Genomic DNA, 18376 nt, shown 5'->3' with positions numbered 1-18376 from the left:
GAACAGCTGAACAGTTGTTTAAAAAGTTTAATTAATGACAAATTTTTTTTTAAACAACATGTTGTTATAAAGTGGCAGGCTTAAACGACGTGCTATTTTTTTTACTGTGTAAAAGTATAAAAGTAAATTACAATTACTGATTGATTGCTTTCTGAATGAATTTGTCTCAAATTGAGAAACTTCCAACAAAATTAATGCTTGCAAACCACTCTTGAATTAAAAAAAGTAATCCAATAATATTTTTCAATATAATTCTTTTTGTCAATGCTTCTGTCTTTTTATATTGTGAAGCAAATACTAAGCACATGAAGCCTATATACTATCTGCGTATACGCTTTATTGTATTTTGCAAACAAAACAAAAAGCAGCACTTAACAATAGTGTAACGAAAGTTATTGGACAGTTACTTTAGTGCTTGGGAGCAAGAAGAAGAAAAGGAGAAATAGAAGCCGAAGGAAAAAAAGCGGAAATAAGCAGAAGAAGAAAAGAAGAAGAAATTGAAAATGAGAACAAGTGCAGGAAGGTGGAGGATGAATAGCTCATGGAAAAAACGGAAAAATAATTTTAAAGATTGACGCATTCAGAAAAATGAAAGACATGAAAAAGCCACATTTAACCAAAAACGTTTTACAAATTTAATAAAACATTAAAAATAATTTAAAAAATAGAAGTAAAAGAAACTGGTGAATAAGTAAATCAAAAGTATTATAAAAAAAAGTAAAGATATAATCGATAAAATAAAGAAAAGTGACTAATATAAAATAAAAACGCAGGCTGAATTAGAAAACGAAGATATAGACGATTGGTGACAGTCACGCCCTCCTGAATACCAATTGAAGTTAGAGCTCACTTCTCAGGTCTCTTTTCACTGTTACACAAAAAATAAAAGAAATAAAAATCAAGTTGTTAGCGAATTCGTTTTCAATTTCGACATTGCAGAGTACTGGCGGAAGTGGCCTCACTGTTAAAAAATAATTTAAACAACACTGTTTATTAATCGCACGGTAGTTGTTTAAACAGTTTAAACAGGTGTGTAAAATCTCAAACAACCATGCTTAAATTACTGCTAATTAAATATATAAATTTAGAATGTGTTCTTTAAGATACCAGGGGTATCGTACTATCGTTACACGTGAATGTATGACGATTAGAATGGTGAAACACCGCCCCTTCGATATAATCTCTGGTATATATCTCGTCGCAAAAAAAAACGAAACGGAGATTTATCGATGATTTATCATAACTTAATCACAAATACAATAGACAGATGACCTACCATTGTAAAGCTTAGAATCTCCTCTGTCATCTATGAGTACTTTGATTATTTCTCATTCACGCATGAGAGAGCAAAAACAATTTGAAGAGGGATACCAAAAAGTTATTTGGCGGGCTGTATCTGGGTTTCAAAAAGAAAACCGTCTCTCTTGTCTCTAGTAGATATATCAGCTCCAGTTCATTCGATTTTATTGTGATTTTGAACCTTGTATTCAAAAGTGGTTGTGAACACACAAAAAATGGGGAAAATGAAGAAATCAAAATAATAATTAGCCCGCGCGAAGCGCGGAAGCTAAAGCGTTTTATCAATTTTTTTTTCCAAAGAAAAGGGTCCCGAGATAGAGTTCTCTAAGGCAAAATGAAAGATGAGATTTGATTACAATAAATTATATCTTTAACTCGAAAAACAGAGGAGAAGAATGGTATATGCCGGGAGGAAGATATTCCTCTACGCCCTTAGCAAAGAAACTATGAAATTTCAAAGGGCGGACAAATTCAGATATCTCTAATACCCTGTCGGCTCTAATTCAATTTATTTTCTAAGATTATTGAGCTTCATTACCAAAGACAATAGTGCGCAAAAAGTTGAAACTTCTGTGATTTATTCAAATTAAATAAAAAAAGATGATTTCTTTTATTATTATCCTGAAGCGCTTCATTTTGAATGATAAAGAACTTAAGTGTCATTCGAAATTTCAAACCGAGGGCGCAGAACAGGACAGGAAATGAATGTGCAGGGAAATAAAGTTTAATAGAATTTGATAAAAAAATAGTATCCTTTTTTATTTTATACGACACAAATTGTATATACCTTCCTCTTTTTAAATTAGGAACCCGTTTGTCCCCAAATTATAATTGTTTAGTAATGAGCTGAAAAGCGGGAGAAGTTGCCTATATATGGAGGTGACGGCAGAAATTGATATAAAGATTTTACCCGCCCGGAGTCGACCCGTCCAGAAGTTGCGCGATCAATTGAAAAAAGAAGGATAATTTCATATACTTCGGACTACCCTTACTCTAATTCCATGGAGCTATAAAACATGTCTATATAATTCCATGCCCTAATGTATACATTTGAACTTAAACTGGCAAGAAATACATATAGCTGAGGTGGATAAACATGGTTAAAGAAAAGGTGAGGGGATACAAAGGAGAACTACAATATTATCATTTAACAGCGCGCAGCGCAGAAGCAAATTTCATATATATAAATCTAGAGCAAGAGTGAAGGAGTTTCTCTTTTGATAAAAAATAAAGAATAAAAAGAAAAACCCACAAAGCTACCTTTCCTCCCTTCGCTTTTCCTTTTCTCGTCTTTTTTTCCCCTTCTTTTTTTCCTTTTTTTTTGGGGGGGGCCACCGCCCCCCTGGCTACGCGCCTGCCCTTCGCGCCTCCCCCCCAAAAAAGTTGACACTGTAAAAACTGATGCAACTTATCGCAAAATCTGGCTAGAAAAGAACTTGTGCCTCCTTTTTTCCGAAAAGCGGTGGCACAAGAACTATGTCGGTTTATAGGAATGGAAGGGGTGGGGGAAGGGGTGAGGATGTGCCCCTATCTCTGCCCCCGCCCATAATATACCACATTCATAGGTTGTACTTACATGCACAGCGTATTCTTGGCATCCAGACCCCATCGGAGCAGAATGACAATGGTCCTCCCATACGTACCATACCAGGGGTATTGTTACACGTGAATGTGTGACTTTTAGAATGTTGAAACAACGCCCCTTCGTTCGACATGTTCTCTGGTACGGTGCAGTTCTCTATTGAAATAATGATGACAGCAATAATAATAATAATGAAAATAATGTTAATGATGATAATATACACTAATAACAATAATAATAGTGATAATAATAATAATAATAATAATAATAGTGATAATAATAATAATAATAAAATAATAACAAAAAAAATAATAATAAATAATAATAATAATGATAATTATAATAATAAAAATAGTGATAATTATGATGATGATGACAATAACAATACATATAATGATAAGAAAAATAATTATAAGAATAGGTTATACGATAACTTGAAAAAATAACCTACCATTAGTTCGATTTGAACTTGACGATTAATTTTATTCCATACAGGCACATCACTGCCTAGTTTAAAAATCGATTTATTGTTGGTTGAATGAATCATGGATATTTTTACGGTAAACACCATGTATGTAACCCTGATTAAACGAATGATTCGTTTCACACCATTTATTTTTTTTTCAAAGATTCTGAGATTTCAAACAAGACTGGTTGAAAGTCGTGCGTCTGTCAGCATATAGCTGGACATAAAATCATCATTTTGATTATACCAACATTTAATAATAATAATTTTTGTTTCTAATATGCTTTTTAAAATCAGGTAATTCTGATGAGCAGGGATAAGCCTACATTTTGAGGGGAAAAATGACCCGCGCTTAAGTACCACTGATAAATAGACACAAAAACATACGCATAGCAATCTTCCAGAGGAAACATTCTTATAAAGCGCCATTATCTAATTGCCCAATCGAAAGGACTAATAATAATGACATAATCTAAAGCATTCTCACCATCATAGTCACCATTTCCATCATCATCGTCGTCGACATCATCATCCCCAACACCACCACTACCACATCATCCCCGTCATCATCATCATCATTACCACCACCACCACCACCACCCACCATCATCATCATTATCATCATTCATCCGTCATTATTTTCATCGTCATCATCAGTCATCCGTCATCATCATATTATTTCAAAGGCATACTTTTAGTTATAGTTTTGAAAATTATACAGTAATGATCTTTACTTGGCCTCGGACGTATCTACATTTTGCTAAGACATTTACAATGAGTGTGCGATGTAAAGTCATGCCAGGGACTTTGCGTTCCAGGACGAGGACTTTCCATGATGGCCTTGCTTTTCAAATTCACATCAGCAACCCTAGTAAAAGACAAATCGTTCCCATGGCCATGAGACTTTCACAATGTGCCTTAAAGGTCAAGTCCACTTCAGAAAAATGTTGATATGAATTAATAGAGAAAACTCAGTCAAGCACAATGCTGAAAGTTTCATCGAAATTGGATGTAAACTAAGAAAGTTATGGCATTTTAAAGTTTCGCTTATTTTCAACAAAATAGTTACATGAACGAGCCAGTTACATCCAAATGAGAGAGTCGATGATGTCACTCACTATTTCTTTTGTTTTTCATTGTTTGAATTATACAATATTTCATTTTTTACGAATTGGACGATTAGGACCTCCTTGCCTGAAACGCAAAATGTTAAAATAATGGAATTTCTCGTGTTCAGGGAGGAATGAAAGTTCATTTTACATGACAATGATGAAAAATAAAAATATATCATATTTCATATAACAAAATAAAAAAAAATAGTGAGTGAGTGATGTCATCAGTTCCCCATTTGCATAACTGTTTTGTGAAAAGAAGCGAAACTTAAAATGCCATAACTTTCTTATTATACATCCGATTTTGATGAAATTATCAGTGTTATGCTTGTTCAATTTTTCTCTTTTTATTCAAATCAAGTTTTTTGTTGGGGTGGACGTCTTCTTTAAATACTACAAATAAACAAAAAATCAGAAGACAGAGAGGAGTATAATAGGCATGCGTAGAGGGGAATTGATTTGGACGATAAGTTTTGGTTCATTGAATCCTATTGTAGTAGCATTTAACGACGGGAATCTTCCCGTCCGATATCGTAAAGAGTGCTTACTTTTGCAAACCGGACGGTAGCCACCGATACGAGGGGACCACACCCCATCTTTACAAGCGGACTTCCAAGGACCATCTACAAAGATGCCATCTTCGCAGGAGAATTTGATAGTATCGGTGTGATCATAGAAGGACTGGCCGGAGTTCCCCGTGAGATGTGAGGTATGAATGATACGAGAGTCATCGAATGACGGCGTCAAACACTGATCTGAAATACAATTAGAAGGGATGAATTAGCTTTGCTGTAAATTAATACTTTGGATGGAATGAGAGGTCTATATGATATTCCTACCTTAATAGGACTGTCTAGCAGGCGCGTAGCCAGGGGGGGGGGGGGCGGTGGGGGCGTTCGCCCCCCCCCCAAACGTCCCCAAAAAGAAAAAAAAGAAGGGAAAAAGAGAGGAGAAAAGGAAAAGGGAAGGGAGGAAAGGGAAGAAAGGTAGCTTTGTGTTGTTTTTTGTCCTTTTTATTCTTTTTTTTATCAAAAGAAAAACTCCTTCAGCTAGCTTTCTCTGTATTTTTATATGAATTTTGCTTCCGCGCTGCGCGCGGTTAAATGACAATTTTGAAGTTCTCCATTGTTTCCCCCCACCCTTTGTCTTACCCTATTTTTCCACCTCAGCCATATGTGTTTCTTGCCAAATGAATTAAATTTCAAATGTATATAGGGCATGGATTTAGAGAATGGTAATTAGGCCGAAGTATATGAAGTTATCCTTTTTTTATCGCGCAACTTCTGGTCGGCTCCGGGTGGGTAAAAATCTTTATATCAGTTTCTGCCGTCACCTCCATAAAGTCAAGTTCTCCCGCAGCTTTTCAGCTCATTAATAAACAACCATAATTTTTTGGGGAAAAGGTTCCTAATTTAAAAAGAGGAAGGTATAAAATTCGTGTCGTATTGAATAAAAAAGTACAATATTTTTTTAAAATCAAATTCTATTAAATTTCATGTCATTTCCCTGCACATTCATCTCCTGTCCTGTTTTGCGCCCTCAGTTTGTAATTTTTAATGACACTTACGTGTCTTTGATTCAAAATGAAGCGCTTCAGGATAAGTCAAAGAAATGAGGTATCCTTGTTAATATAATTTCAATAAATCAGAGAAGTTTCAACTTTTTGCGCACTAGTTTCCTTGTAATGAAGTTAAATAATCTTAGAAAATCAATTGAATTAGAGCCGATGTGGTACAAGATACCTGCATTTTATGAAACGTCCGCCCTTTGAAATTTCAGAGTTTCATTGCTCTGCGCGGGAAGGAATATCTTCCTCCCGACAAATATATTTCTTTTCCTCAGTTTTGCGAGTTAAAGATATGTACTGTCGCTAAAATCTTTGTAATCAATTCTGATCTTTCCAAGAGAAGTATTCAATATATCTTTGAGAATACCCTTTTCTCGGGACCCTTTCCATGAAAAAAAATGATAAAAAGCTTTAGCTTTCGCGCGGGGTTATTAGTATTTTAATTTCCTCCATTGTATTCCTTTTTTGTGCGTTCACAATCACTTTTGAAAACAAGGTTCATGAAAACAAGGCTCAAAATCGCCAACTGAATTGGAGCTGATATAGGTACTAGAGACAAGAGAGATGGCTCCTTTTCATTTTAATTAATGAAACACCAAAAGCTTTGCGCTTCGCGCGGGAGGGGGAAAACTCCCCCTCCCTGCACCCACCCCCTAGGGAGCGCGCTTCGCGTGCTCTGTAAGTATTGGCACGCTTCGCGTGCATTTACCGCCCCCTCCAAAATGAAATCCTGGCTACGCGGTTGCTGTCTAGACATATTCTTAAGATGCAGGTTCGCCGTACACCTAGCCTATCTGATATACGCCGGGCTATAGTGGGCAAGTTACTGGCCCGGGTTACTGGTCGCCCGAAGCCCGTCAGTAGTTTGCCCACCGTAGCCCGACGCATACCGTATACCGAGCCTGTGAGCGCCCGGCGAGCTGATCGTATGGGCGACCCAGCTTCCAAATGCGCTTCCAAAGGACTTTACTTTAATTGTAGTAATATTCTTACTTTCATTATATTTGTTGTATACTTTATAATCCTAATCAATTGTCTTATACTATTCGTACTCCTATCATTTCTTTCTTTTCTTAGCGCTTTGAAACATTATGTATAAAGCGCTCTATAAATGCTGTGTATTATTATTATTATTACCCATTCATCTCACCTGGGCAGAGTGCAGCACAATGTGGATGAGTTTCTTGCCTTAGGAAATTACGACGTCTATTTTCAGACAGGATTCGGTCATAGGTTCATTGTCCATGAACTCAACCCTTGGTCTTATCTGCCTAACGGGTTGACTTTATATTGACAGCAAACACCTGATAGATAAATCATTTCCAATATGCACTTTGCATGTAGATCAAGCTGTCAAGTCAGCGGAGAGAAGCTGGGAAAGGGAAGCGAGAGGGAGGGGGAGAGAGGAGATGTAGAAGATCTAGGCACCACATGAAGCAAGAGACTTGATAAGGGAGTGCGGTATATGAATCTATCAACTCTATTTTATTTTATCTTTCAGGATCTGGGTTTTACACAATAATTTATGATGTATTTTTTTCTTGATTGAAAAGTATCATTATGAACAATTTTTCAGCAACATTATGGCATACGTAGAACAATAGTGGAACATCTTACCACGGCACTTAATGGTCATAGGATCCGGATCCCATTGACTAGTCTCGTTGCAATAGGAGAAACCTGGACCAGACAAGGTCCTGTTCCCGATGCACTTGAGGGCTACTCTTGAATGGACCTTATACGAATCACCTTCGGGATCTTCGATCTCTACATCAATTGGAACAGATGGCAAAGGGCAACCTGAAACAAAGGATGTAGGGGAGAAAAAGTTATAACACTCACGAGAGTACAGCTTTGTACAGGTATCTCCTGTTTGTAATTATGAACATCGGAATGGACCAATGTCACTATAATTTAAATTTGTACCTCTTTTGTATTTGTACCTCTTTTGTATTTAAACCTAATTTTTGTTGGTGGTGGACTTGACTTTAATTGACTTACCAGCAGATTCGCAATTGAATTCGAGATCCCAGCTCCCATCATCACACGTTAATTCGTTTGAATTTCCTCCTCCTTCTAATTCGAATCCTTCACGGCAAAAGAATGTCACTTTCTCTGCATGAGGGTAGCTACCCGTCGTGTCATTGGTGTTCGGTGGAGAAAGACAATCACCTTCAAGTTTGGTAGAAATAAAAGAAAAAAAATTAAGACACTGTGAGGCAATGATGACTTCTGGGTAATGATCAGGTTAGTGGGCATGTGCCCCTATTTTCCGTTCCCTGTCAGTGAGGCACATCTCCCCTCATTTTGAAACATGGCCCTGGGAAGGATTTTTTTATTGGGGTAAAAATTTGAAAACTAAATAGAAAAAAAGGTTTCCACTACCAAATGGAGGTCATTTTGGTCCCGAGAAATTTTGGGAAAAAAGGATTTCAATACATCCATTTTCCGCACCTTCCAGAATTCCATGGAGAATAATGCACACAGCACCCATCAGGCCCATATGGTGAAGTGAAAGATGCAAATTCGTCTTATGTTCAGAATAATTTCCCCTTAAAGGGGGAGTTCACGTACAAAGCGTTTGCTGTAAAAAATAGAAAAAATAATCAGAAATATTGCCGAAAGTTTGAGAAACATCCATCAAAGAATAAAAAGTTATTAGAATTTTAATTGTTTAATTTTGTGATGTCATACGAGCAGCTTTCCTACATATCATGAGGTAAATATCAGTGAACTGACATTTTGTAAGAAAATTGAAAATGGTTTTTACTGTTCCTTCAGTATATCAAAAGGCAAATCATTTCACACCTTTTCCTAAAAAGAAAACAAGGCCCATTAAGTCACCAGGAACCATTAAAAACAAAATGAAATTTATGCATTTTATATCAATAATGGGCAGCTGCTCGTTTATGACGTCACAAATCCAATACTTAAAATTCTATATAACTTTCTTCATCTTTAATGGATCTTTCTCAAACCTTCACCAATATTTTGTATTATATATTTCCTGCGATTTTTACAACAAACTTTTTTTTTCAGGGTCAACTTCCCCTTTAAAAGTATTTGCCTCATAGATTTTTGAGATGGAGATTTTCACTTTTGATATTGGGCGGCCTTTTTTTCCTTGGAAAAAAAAAAAAATCGATCAACTGTATGTTTCCACATCCCCATTTTTCTTTCTTGGTACATGTATTTTATCTGAATTTACATTTCTCTTTTATCTTGCATCATTTTTTAACGTACGCATTAATGTGCTTATAATGTTAGATTTACTTTGTGTATATTACTTCTGTTGTAAAATTGCATGTGATTTTGAAACTTTTTGATGTCACCACTCATAGGCCTTCTTAGGCTGGCCGTCGGCTGTCGGGTGTGATTTTTAATAAAGAATAAACTACTACTAAGTTCGTAAGAGACAACATGAAAGCATCATCATACATACTTAGGCAAGATGGCTCAGTGGTGAAATCCCACGTTCCATCATCAAGACAAAGACCCACATCATCTCCCTGTAATGCTCCACTGGAGCACGAAGCCGTGACAGTGTCATCAGTATCATACGATGTCTTGTTTGGTGTGAAAACTATGTCAGGATCAGCGACAATCGGTTTGGAGCAAGGTACTGTGGCAGCTTTAAAGAGCAAGAGAGAGAGAGAGAGAGAAAAGAACAAACATAATTCATTTTCTATTCAATTCAATCCTGTTTTTTTATTCATTGATATTAAAATATATGTTTTATACTCGTATAAAAGCAGCCGCAGCCAAAACAGTTGTAATAATTTTCTGATACAACATATTTTACTTTTTTTTCATTGTGAAAAAAAGTTTACCCAATATTGGGTCAAACGGGAACATGTCAATTTGTTGGGTAAAAGATACCAAATATTTTGTAAGTTTTACACAATGTTGCGTTGAAATTTACCCTTAAAACATGCAGTTTGCCCAATGTGGGAAAAATAATCCAGCAAAAAAGCATGTTCCCTTTTTACCCAACATTGGGTAAATTTCACTCGGTGTTTTTAGAGTGTATAAGGAGCTGCATATAAGTTTCGTAGTAACTGAAATACAAACAGATGTGATAGGGTGTACCATATCCTAGAACGATATAAAGGGCGAGTGCATGATGATTATATAAGTGTATTAAAAATATGATAGATTTTAAACAGCCGACTTTGGGAGACGAGACTAGCAGTATAAGTGTATGTAATGATGATAGAAATTGACTGGGAACTTTTGTTTGGTATGTCAAGTAAATATAAAAAGGACTGACAGGGGAAATACAGTTACTCAGAAAGTAGCATTTTAAAATGCTTTTTAGTTGCAACTAATCTCTATTCATATCGTAACCAACTAGCCTTATCAATGGACTAGTCACTTGGAAGAATTTACTTTTAAACATCGTCGTAAAAAATCCAAAGTAACCAATTATGTCTTGTGTCGTATATTCATTTATTCACAACACAAACAATATCGCAAGTTTAGGATTTCGTGCAAAAACAGAGAACGCATCATAAACATTAGGAACTTTCTGATATACAATTCATTGGAAGGTTATTGATTCTACGATGCAAGACGGAAACAAGAAAACAGTAAATCTATTGAAAATACACGTATAAAGATAATAAAAACCTGGGAGGTTTTATATGACAAAAAAATATTGGTGAACCGCACAGCCTAGTTTCATCCTAAGTTTTAAATCTGACGAAAATTGTTTTAACATCTTGTGGTTCAATCAAGAGGGTCCTTATTGCCATATCTGTAAAAATTTAAATATAGTACAATTAAAACAATAAAAGACAAAAGAAATAGTGAGTGAGGGACATCATCGACTGTCTCATTTGTAATTCACTGAGTTGTGCATATAACCGTTTTCGGAAAAATGAGCGAAACCGTAAAATGTCATACCCTTTTAAAAAATATGTTTACATCCGATTTTGTTGATAATATTTCGATAAAAGTTATGCTTGTTAGATATTTCTCTTATTCCCGCCGGGCAGACCTCCCCCTACCCCACACATGTTTATGCACCCGAATACCGAATACCTAGTTTAAAGATATTTGAAAATAATATTGTACATAATGCTCGACCTGCTGCCTAACATCTCACTAGCGTGAATTCCAGGGGATGGGGGACATACCTGATACCCCCACACTTTTCGGAGGGGGATGGTCTGTACAATCATGTCCCCTCCCCCCCCCCCCCGCTACAACAGCCATTGAATCATACTGTACAATGTATGAACTTAGCCTACCTTCGCATTTCGCTAAACTCGGATCAGGATACCAGTAATCATCGCTACCGCCTTGTCCCTGGTAACAGAAGCTGTCGCTTGGCCCTGAATGGTCGTATCCATCTTGGCAAGTGAGGATGATTTTGTAATAAAGTGTGTATGTAGTTTGGTTAGGTGTTATCACAAGGTTCGGGTCGACATTTGTGGGCCTCAGACAGTCTGAATCATGTTCATATGAGGAAAAAAAAGAAGAAAATTAGTTGACGCCGACGTCATTCAGATAGCTTTACATTTCATGATATCCTTGATAAAATGAGATTTGACAACATGCAACTTTAGGTGTAATGGAGTTAGTGTTAGGGTCAATCAAGATTGACCGTTTATTTTCTGATTTAGATTGACCGAATTAGCAAAAAAAAAATACAATAATAACGTTTAATTTACCCAGGGTAGCCACTTCTGTTAAGAAACTGCTCTACCAGCGGGCTCTGCATAACATGTTTTATTACCCTTTTCCAATCTAAATGCTGAGCGCCTAGTAAGAAGACAGAAGGTCTCATTTTTACAAGTCATTGGTACGAATCGACCGAGGATCGAACTAATGAACTCCCGTTCATGAGGCGGACGCTCTACCACTGAGCCACCATGATTTACTTTTAAAATTGAAGTTCAAGAATGCGGTCTGGTAATTCTTTCTAGCGCTGTTTTCACCGACTCCCCGCCCAATCTATGATATTTATAAATTTATCAATCTTTCAAGAAAATGTTTCCATTCTATCCTACGATATAACGGTTACACTTCGTAATTCCGAAGGTTCGTAATTCCGAAACACGTAAATTGCCTCTCCCTCGATGTTCGTTAATCCGAAAACGTAAAAGGGTTCGTTAATCCGAACATTTGTGGCGTTATTCCGAAGGTTCGTTAATCCGAAAACGAATTAAGGTTCGCTAGTCCGAAAACGAAATAAGGTTCGTTAATCATTTCGTTTTCGGACTAACGAACCTTCGGAATTACGAACCTCATTTTGTTTTCGGATTAACGAACCTTCGGAATAATGAACCTCACTTCGTTTTCGGACTAACGAATCTTCGGAATTACGAACCTCATTTCGTTTTCGGACTAACGAACCTTCGGAATAACGAAGCTTCGGAATTACGAATGTATGCGGATATAACATACAAGACGCATTTAGTAGACGTAAAATGTTTCATAGGTAATTGGTTATATACCAGCTTGGCGTTTACCAGCAAAATGCTGTTCTGCCGAGTTCCTACGAGAGTAACCACTAACAGAACAGAACACTAACAGTATTTATGATACTGTACCTTGTAATGAGTGATGTACACAGCATAGCAAAATTATTCCTACTCCGAATATATGTAAATTGATGATCGCCATGTTTCTGTTCATTGCAGAAATAAATAAATAAACCTGTCTAGATGAACGTCACTAACAACACCAAATCCATAACATGATTTATACAATCATCGTATTCAGACTTTGGTCGAATATAGTCCAATAATCTCAAACAAACTTATCGAATAAAACAAACAGACGACATCGTAAATCGTGTATTGTTTTATCTACTTTTATTTCATAAATGAGATTTGAGCAAATATGCAGAGTTTTAACGCTATGCACCGCAAACACATCCGGATATTTGTAAATTCGTTACTTATTAATAAAATATCCACATTTTATTTCCGCATGAAAATGTATACACGTCATGAAGATGTCTCGAGGCAAGGCGATTGACTATATTAGAGGTTGATCATTTTCCTCGTAGTAAAGGTGGAAATATCTTGAAACTAAAATATAAAAATCCTAGGCTAACCCTACCCAGATTCAACAACTTCGTTACTAATATGTGACGAATTTGTATGTGTCCTGATGTAATTTGGGTAAGGTGGTAGGTTTACTTGCTCAAATCTCATTTACGAAATTTAACTTAATGAGATCGAAAGAAAACGATCAGTGGTGTACCCAGGATTTTTCAAAGGGGGGAGGGGGGCAAATTCCTCCGCCAAAAAATTTGACAAGCAAAAAAAAACAACAACAAAAGAATGTCTTCACATTCAAAAAGGGGACCAGTGGTGGCTCGTCAGGACGGGGGGGGGGGGGGGCAGAGTGCGTCTCTTGCATGTGTTGTCAAAAAAACATACATATTTTAATATGTATGTTTATTATGTATATTATTATGTATATCATTTAAATTATTTTGTTTGTGTTTCATTGTATAATTTTGAGAACAATCCAACATGTTTGTGATTATAATCAATAAATTTTGAATTGAATTGTGTTGTGACTCGTCAGGGGGGGGGGCAGTCTGCCACCCTGCCCCCCCCCCCTTAGGGACGCTAGTGAAAGTGATTTATATATTGCGTTTGTTTGGTTTGGCTGATAAGTTTGTTGTTTGTTTTAAGACTATAGACTTTTTTTTGACAAAAGTCTGAATACGATGTACATGTATAATTCCTGTTATGAATTTGTTGTTGTTAGGCTCACCTCATTTAAGCCTGTTTCATTTTCTTATCGTGCAAATAGAAGAAATATGGCGCATATCAAGTTGTATATTTCGTTCGGCGTGGGAATCATTTTGCTATGTTGCGTACATCACTCTTTACAAGGTATGTATTGAAACTAAATATATCTTGTAGGCCTAATCTTAGGTGTACGAGACTCAACGTGAAAAACAATTCGTTAAAAAATATACAGCCATTGATATAATTACTTAAGTTAATCATTTTGCAGGTAATAGGTAAAAAGAGCATTGGATTGATTATTAGATCACATAAATCCATCATTAGAGGTTAGTTAGACCCATCAAATCTTTAGCGCTCTTTATTCAGATCCTCGATAGAAGCAGGACTTGAGGGTTGGGGGATCTAGACCAGTTCGGCAGCCTCCTTGGTTCGTGGTTGTCAAGTATCCTCTCGTCATAGGCAGTGTAAAATAAAAGCAATTTGTATCTGAAGTCGGTGTAGATTAATTTATTTTTTTCTCTTCCTCATCATTAACATGATTCAGACTGTCCAAGGTCCAAAAATGTCTACTCGAACCTTATGATAACACCTGACCTCGCTAGAGCAAGGCTTCCTACCTGAAAGCCAATGTGGCTTCCGGAAAGCACGTGTCACTGTTGACATGGTGTTTGTTGCTAGACAGCTACAAGAGAAGTGTCAGGAACAGAATGCTGACCTCTACTCCACCTACGTCGATCTTACCAAGGCTTTCGACACTGTTAACAGAGAGGGTCTTGTGAGAATCATGGCAAAGTATGGTTGCCCCAGAAAGTTCATCGCCATCGTACGACAGCTTCATGATTGCATGCTGGCAAGAGTACAGGACAACGATGAGACCTCTGACTCATTCCATGTCTCCAATGGAGTGAAACGAGGCTGTGTCCTTGCTCCCACCTTGTTCAGTCTCATGTTCTCAGCCATGCTGACTGATGCCTTCAGCAATACAAACATTGGCATTGGCATCAGGTACAGGACTGATGACTCTGTCTTCAACCTTAGGAGGCTTAAAGCAAAAACCAATGTCTCAACTGACACTATCAATGACTTCCTGTACTTTGCTAATGATTGCGCCCTCAATGCTTCCACAGAGGTTGACATGCAGCATAGTGTTGACAAGTTCTCTGAGGCCTGCAACAACTTTGGCCTTACCATCAGCACAAAGAAAACTGAAGTATTATATCAACCAGCTCCAGGAAAGCCTTACGTTGAACCAAACATCACAATAAGCGGACAGCGTCTAAATGTGGTGGACAAGTTCACATACCTCGGCAGCACACTCTCAAGAAACGTTGTCATTGCCGATGAAGACAATGCCAGAATTTCTAAGGCAACTGCTGCCTTCGGCAGACTATACAAGAACGTTTGGAACAGGAGAGGAATCTCAACAACAACCAAGATCAAGGTGTACAGGACCATGGTTCTTACCACAATGCTGTACGGCTGTGAAACATCGACAGTATATCGGCGCCATGCCAGGAAGTTGAACCATTTCCACATCACCTGTCTGAGAAAACTTCTTGGCATCAAGTGGCATGACAGGATACCAGACACTGGGGTCCTCACTCGTGCGAACCTGCTCAGCATTTACACCGTCCTGAATCCTGATACAGTCTCAGCTCCGGTGGTCAGGACATGTAGCTCGCATGCCGGACGAACGTCTTCCAAAGAAACTTCTGTTTGGCGAGCTCCAGGAAAGAAGACGCTCTCATGGAGGCCCAAAGAAGCGATTTAAAGACACACTAAAAGAATCTCTTAACATCAACCATGACACATTGGAACAGAAAGCCCAAGACAGAGGAGCATGGCGAGCAGCTGTACATAAGGGTGCTGAAGCATGTGAGGCCAATAGGACCGTAGTGGCCGTAGCTCGCAGGCATGCCAGGAAGGCAAGAACTGCCAACCCTGTAGCAGCAGCCAATATTCCCTGTACACACTGCCAGAGACCATTTTAGGGCACATACGCGGGCCATACGTTGTAGGCAAGTTACGCGATCGTTGATACACGTTGACACACGTTACTCGTAAGTTACTCATAAGTCGATGTACGTCGAGATAATGTCCAGCGTACCCTAAAACTTACTTCTAACCTATGAGTAACGTGCTTTGAACGTATGTGTAACTTAACTCCAACGTATATTGACGTATGAAGACGTGCTCCGGACGACCACAAAACTTACTGAACGTGTTTATAACTTACAGCTACCGTATAATGGCGTATTGACAACGTTTATCATGTTTATAGGAATTGGTATATAAAGGTGGGGTTCACAGGAGTTTTCTTCGGCATGGCGGTGGTGCTGATAGGTGATGTATCGTGCGGTTATGATTTGAATAGTCGAGCGGCAGCCTTTTTATAGGCTACGACACGTGTTCGTCAGCAATACGCTGCCGCGCGCTATGCGTAAGTTAGGCTATCGAAAGGCATAAGTTGTGTACGCAAGCAATACGCTAAGCATTCGTTGGAATACGTTATTTATAAGTTAACGAAGCGTTCGATATAAGTTACTAATACGTTATGTATACGTCCAACTCGTTATGAATACGCTAAGTATACGCCCAGACTTGAAAAAAATCAAAGTTCAGCGTATGCCGACGTTTTAGAGAAATTTTGATACGTCGGGCATACGCTGTCTAAAACGCCAAGGTGTGACACCACCTTAAGATCCTCGAAAGAAGCAGGACTTGGGGGTGGGAGGGATCTAGGCCAGTTCGGCAGCCTCCTTGATTCGTGGTTGTCAAGTATCCTCTCGTCATAGGCAGTGTGAAATAAAAGCAATATGTATCTTAAGTCGGTGTCGATTAATTTATTTTTTCTTCATCATCATTAACATGATTCAGACTGTCCGAGGCCTAAAAATGTCGACTCGAACCTTGTGATAACACCTGACCAAGCTACACACAAAACTTATTACCCAATCACCATCACTTGCCAAGCTGGATACGACCTTTCAGGGCCAAGTACTAGCTACTGTTACCCGATGGTTCCTGGGTTCCCGATCCAAGTTCTGCGAGATGCGAAGGTAAGATGAAAATAACAACTTAATTGAAGAATGAATTGTAACGATTTATGCCATTATCTAACCATGCACTTTTAAAAGGATTACTCGATATAACATTTGTGACTGTGTCCGACAGAGAGATGTGTTAATTTAATTGATTGTGTTAACTATTATGGTTGAGTGACCTTGACTTTAGGTCGATCGAACATTGTCTGACACACATTCACCAGCCTCTTATTTTTCTTGTTTAATGTTTCACTTCTGTAAAAGAAATCAAAATAAACAATTATTAATGGAAGAAGATGAGGGATATAAAGAGAGAGAGAGAGGGGACCAAACGTAAATATAGTATCTTTTTCATGTTTTTTTTTGAAGCATTGACTCGAAAGGGCGGGGGGGGGGGTGTTTTACGAAATTTGTCAACACTATTGTCAGCTCTGACAATTCAGTGAAATCCAGGTTTGATTTCATCAGTATCTGTTAAAATAGTAACTGTCGAAGCTGACAATTTTCATGAAGCACTCTCCTCAATAACTTCTGGGCGGACAAACCTAGCGTATGGGCATAATGGCCAACATTTTTAAAATATTTAGAGCGAGCAAGGGAGCAAACAGTTGGACCATCTTATTACGAAAAGCTAATTTGGGGTAGATTTAAACAATATAAGAAGAAATAATATGCTACGTTATCCTTTTTAATTTCGGTCAAATGTTTGTTTTTCTTGGTGGTTAAAACTTCGGTGGGCCATGGCCTCGTAGAAATGCCCAAAATGACTAAACATAATTGAAATGAATTGAACTGAATTGAAACTGAATTGTCTCTCATTTTCTTTGCTCGACAAAGCTCCATCAGTACCCTGCTCCAAACCAAATGTCTCGGATCCTAACATAGTTTTCACACCGGACAAGATATCCTATGATACTGATGAAATAATCACGGCTTCATGTTCCAGTGGAACATTGCAGGGAGATGATGTTGGTGTTTGTCTTGATGGAACGTGGGAGTTCAGCACTGAGCCATCATGCATAGATTTGTAAAAGTATGCTTTCATGTTGTCAACGTAGAGGGCGTCAGACTTAGAAGAGTTGTCGCATTCTGTTGTCGCATCCTCTTAAAGGCTTGTGGAGTTTCATGAAAAAAAGTAGTTTATTTGATTTGACATAATTTTGATATTAACATGATATAAATATTGAGGTAATTTTTTTTCACAAAAAAAATGTTTCACATTGTTATAAAAGAGAAATTTGGCAGTTTGATTTCATTTGTAATCATTTTTAAAATATTTATAATCTCATTGATATTGATATATTTGTTTGATTGATTATTAATTGTATAATGCAAGGAATCTTTATTTACATGAATTGTGATTGTCAACTTATTGTTTTGAAAGAGGAAGAAAATAAAATATTATTAAAAAAAAATCTGTTTATTTTTTTTATTATTTTTATTTATTTATTTATTTTAGTTTATTTATTTATTTTTTTTTTTGGGGGGGGGTTAGTTGTACCAAAGCAGGATGTATAGTGTATGCATGGGTGTACGTGTGTAGGTGGATGTGAGAGTTTTGTGAAGGGGAAGGGTGGGGTTGAAGTGAGCA

General features: G+C 37.5%; 1 protein-coding gene across 1 annotated transcript; it reads right to left on the bottom strand.

Moving 5' to 3' along the window:
• Positions 1-700: 700 nt before the first annotated feature.
• On the bottom strand, positions 701-12694 carry LOC121427773 (sushi, von Willebrand factor type A, EGF and pentraxin domain-containing protein 1-like). The gene is made up of 7 exons (XM_041624328.1): positions 12584-12694; positions 11279-11476; positions 8028-8198; positions 7644-7826; positions 5008-5214; positions 2876-3037; positions 701-868 (listed from the first exon to the last, which is right to left on the bottom strand). The coding sequence occupies exons 1-7, from the start codon at positions 12666-12668 to the stop codon at positions 840-842; spliced, it is 1035 nt and encodes a 344-aa protein (XP_041480262.1). The 5' UTR covers positions 12669-12694; the 3' UTR covers positions 701-839.
• Between the last annotated feature and the right edge of the window lie 5682 nt (positions 12695-18376).

Source organism: Lytechinus variegatus, chromosome 14 (genome assembly GCF_018143015.1).
Source record: "Lytechinus variegatus isolate NC3 chromosome 14, Lvar_3.0, whole genome shotgun sequence".
In the NCBI taxonomy this organism is placed as follows: domain Eukaryota; kingdom Metazoa; phylum Echinodermata; class Echinoidea; order Temnopleuroida; family Toxopneustidae; genus Lytechinus; species Lytechinus variegatus.
Note: the sequence above shows the minus strand (reverse complement) of the source record. Positions and strands in the feature narration are given on the sequence as shown.

Coding starts and splice junctions, on each gene's coding strand:
- LOC121427773 (XM_041624328.1), bottom strand. CDS start 12,668: ATGAACAGAAACATGGCGATCATCAATTTACATATATTCGGAGTAGGA. Junction 8,199..11,278: donor GAGTTTAGCGAAATGCGAAG/GTAGGCTAAGTT, acceptor CCAAACTTGAAG/GTGATTGTCTTTCTCCACCG. Junction 5,215..7,643: donor TATGACCATTAAGTGCCGTG/GTAAGATGTTCC, acceptor ATTGTATTTCAG/ATCAGTGTTTGACGCCGTCA.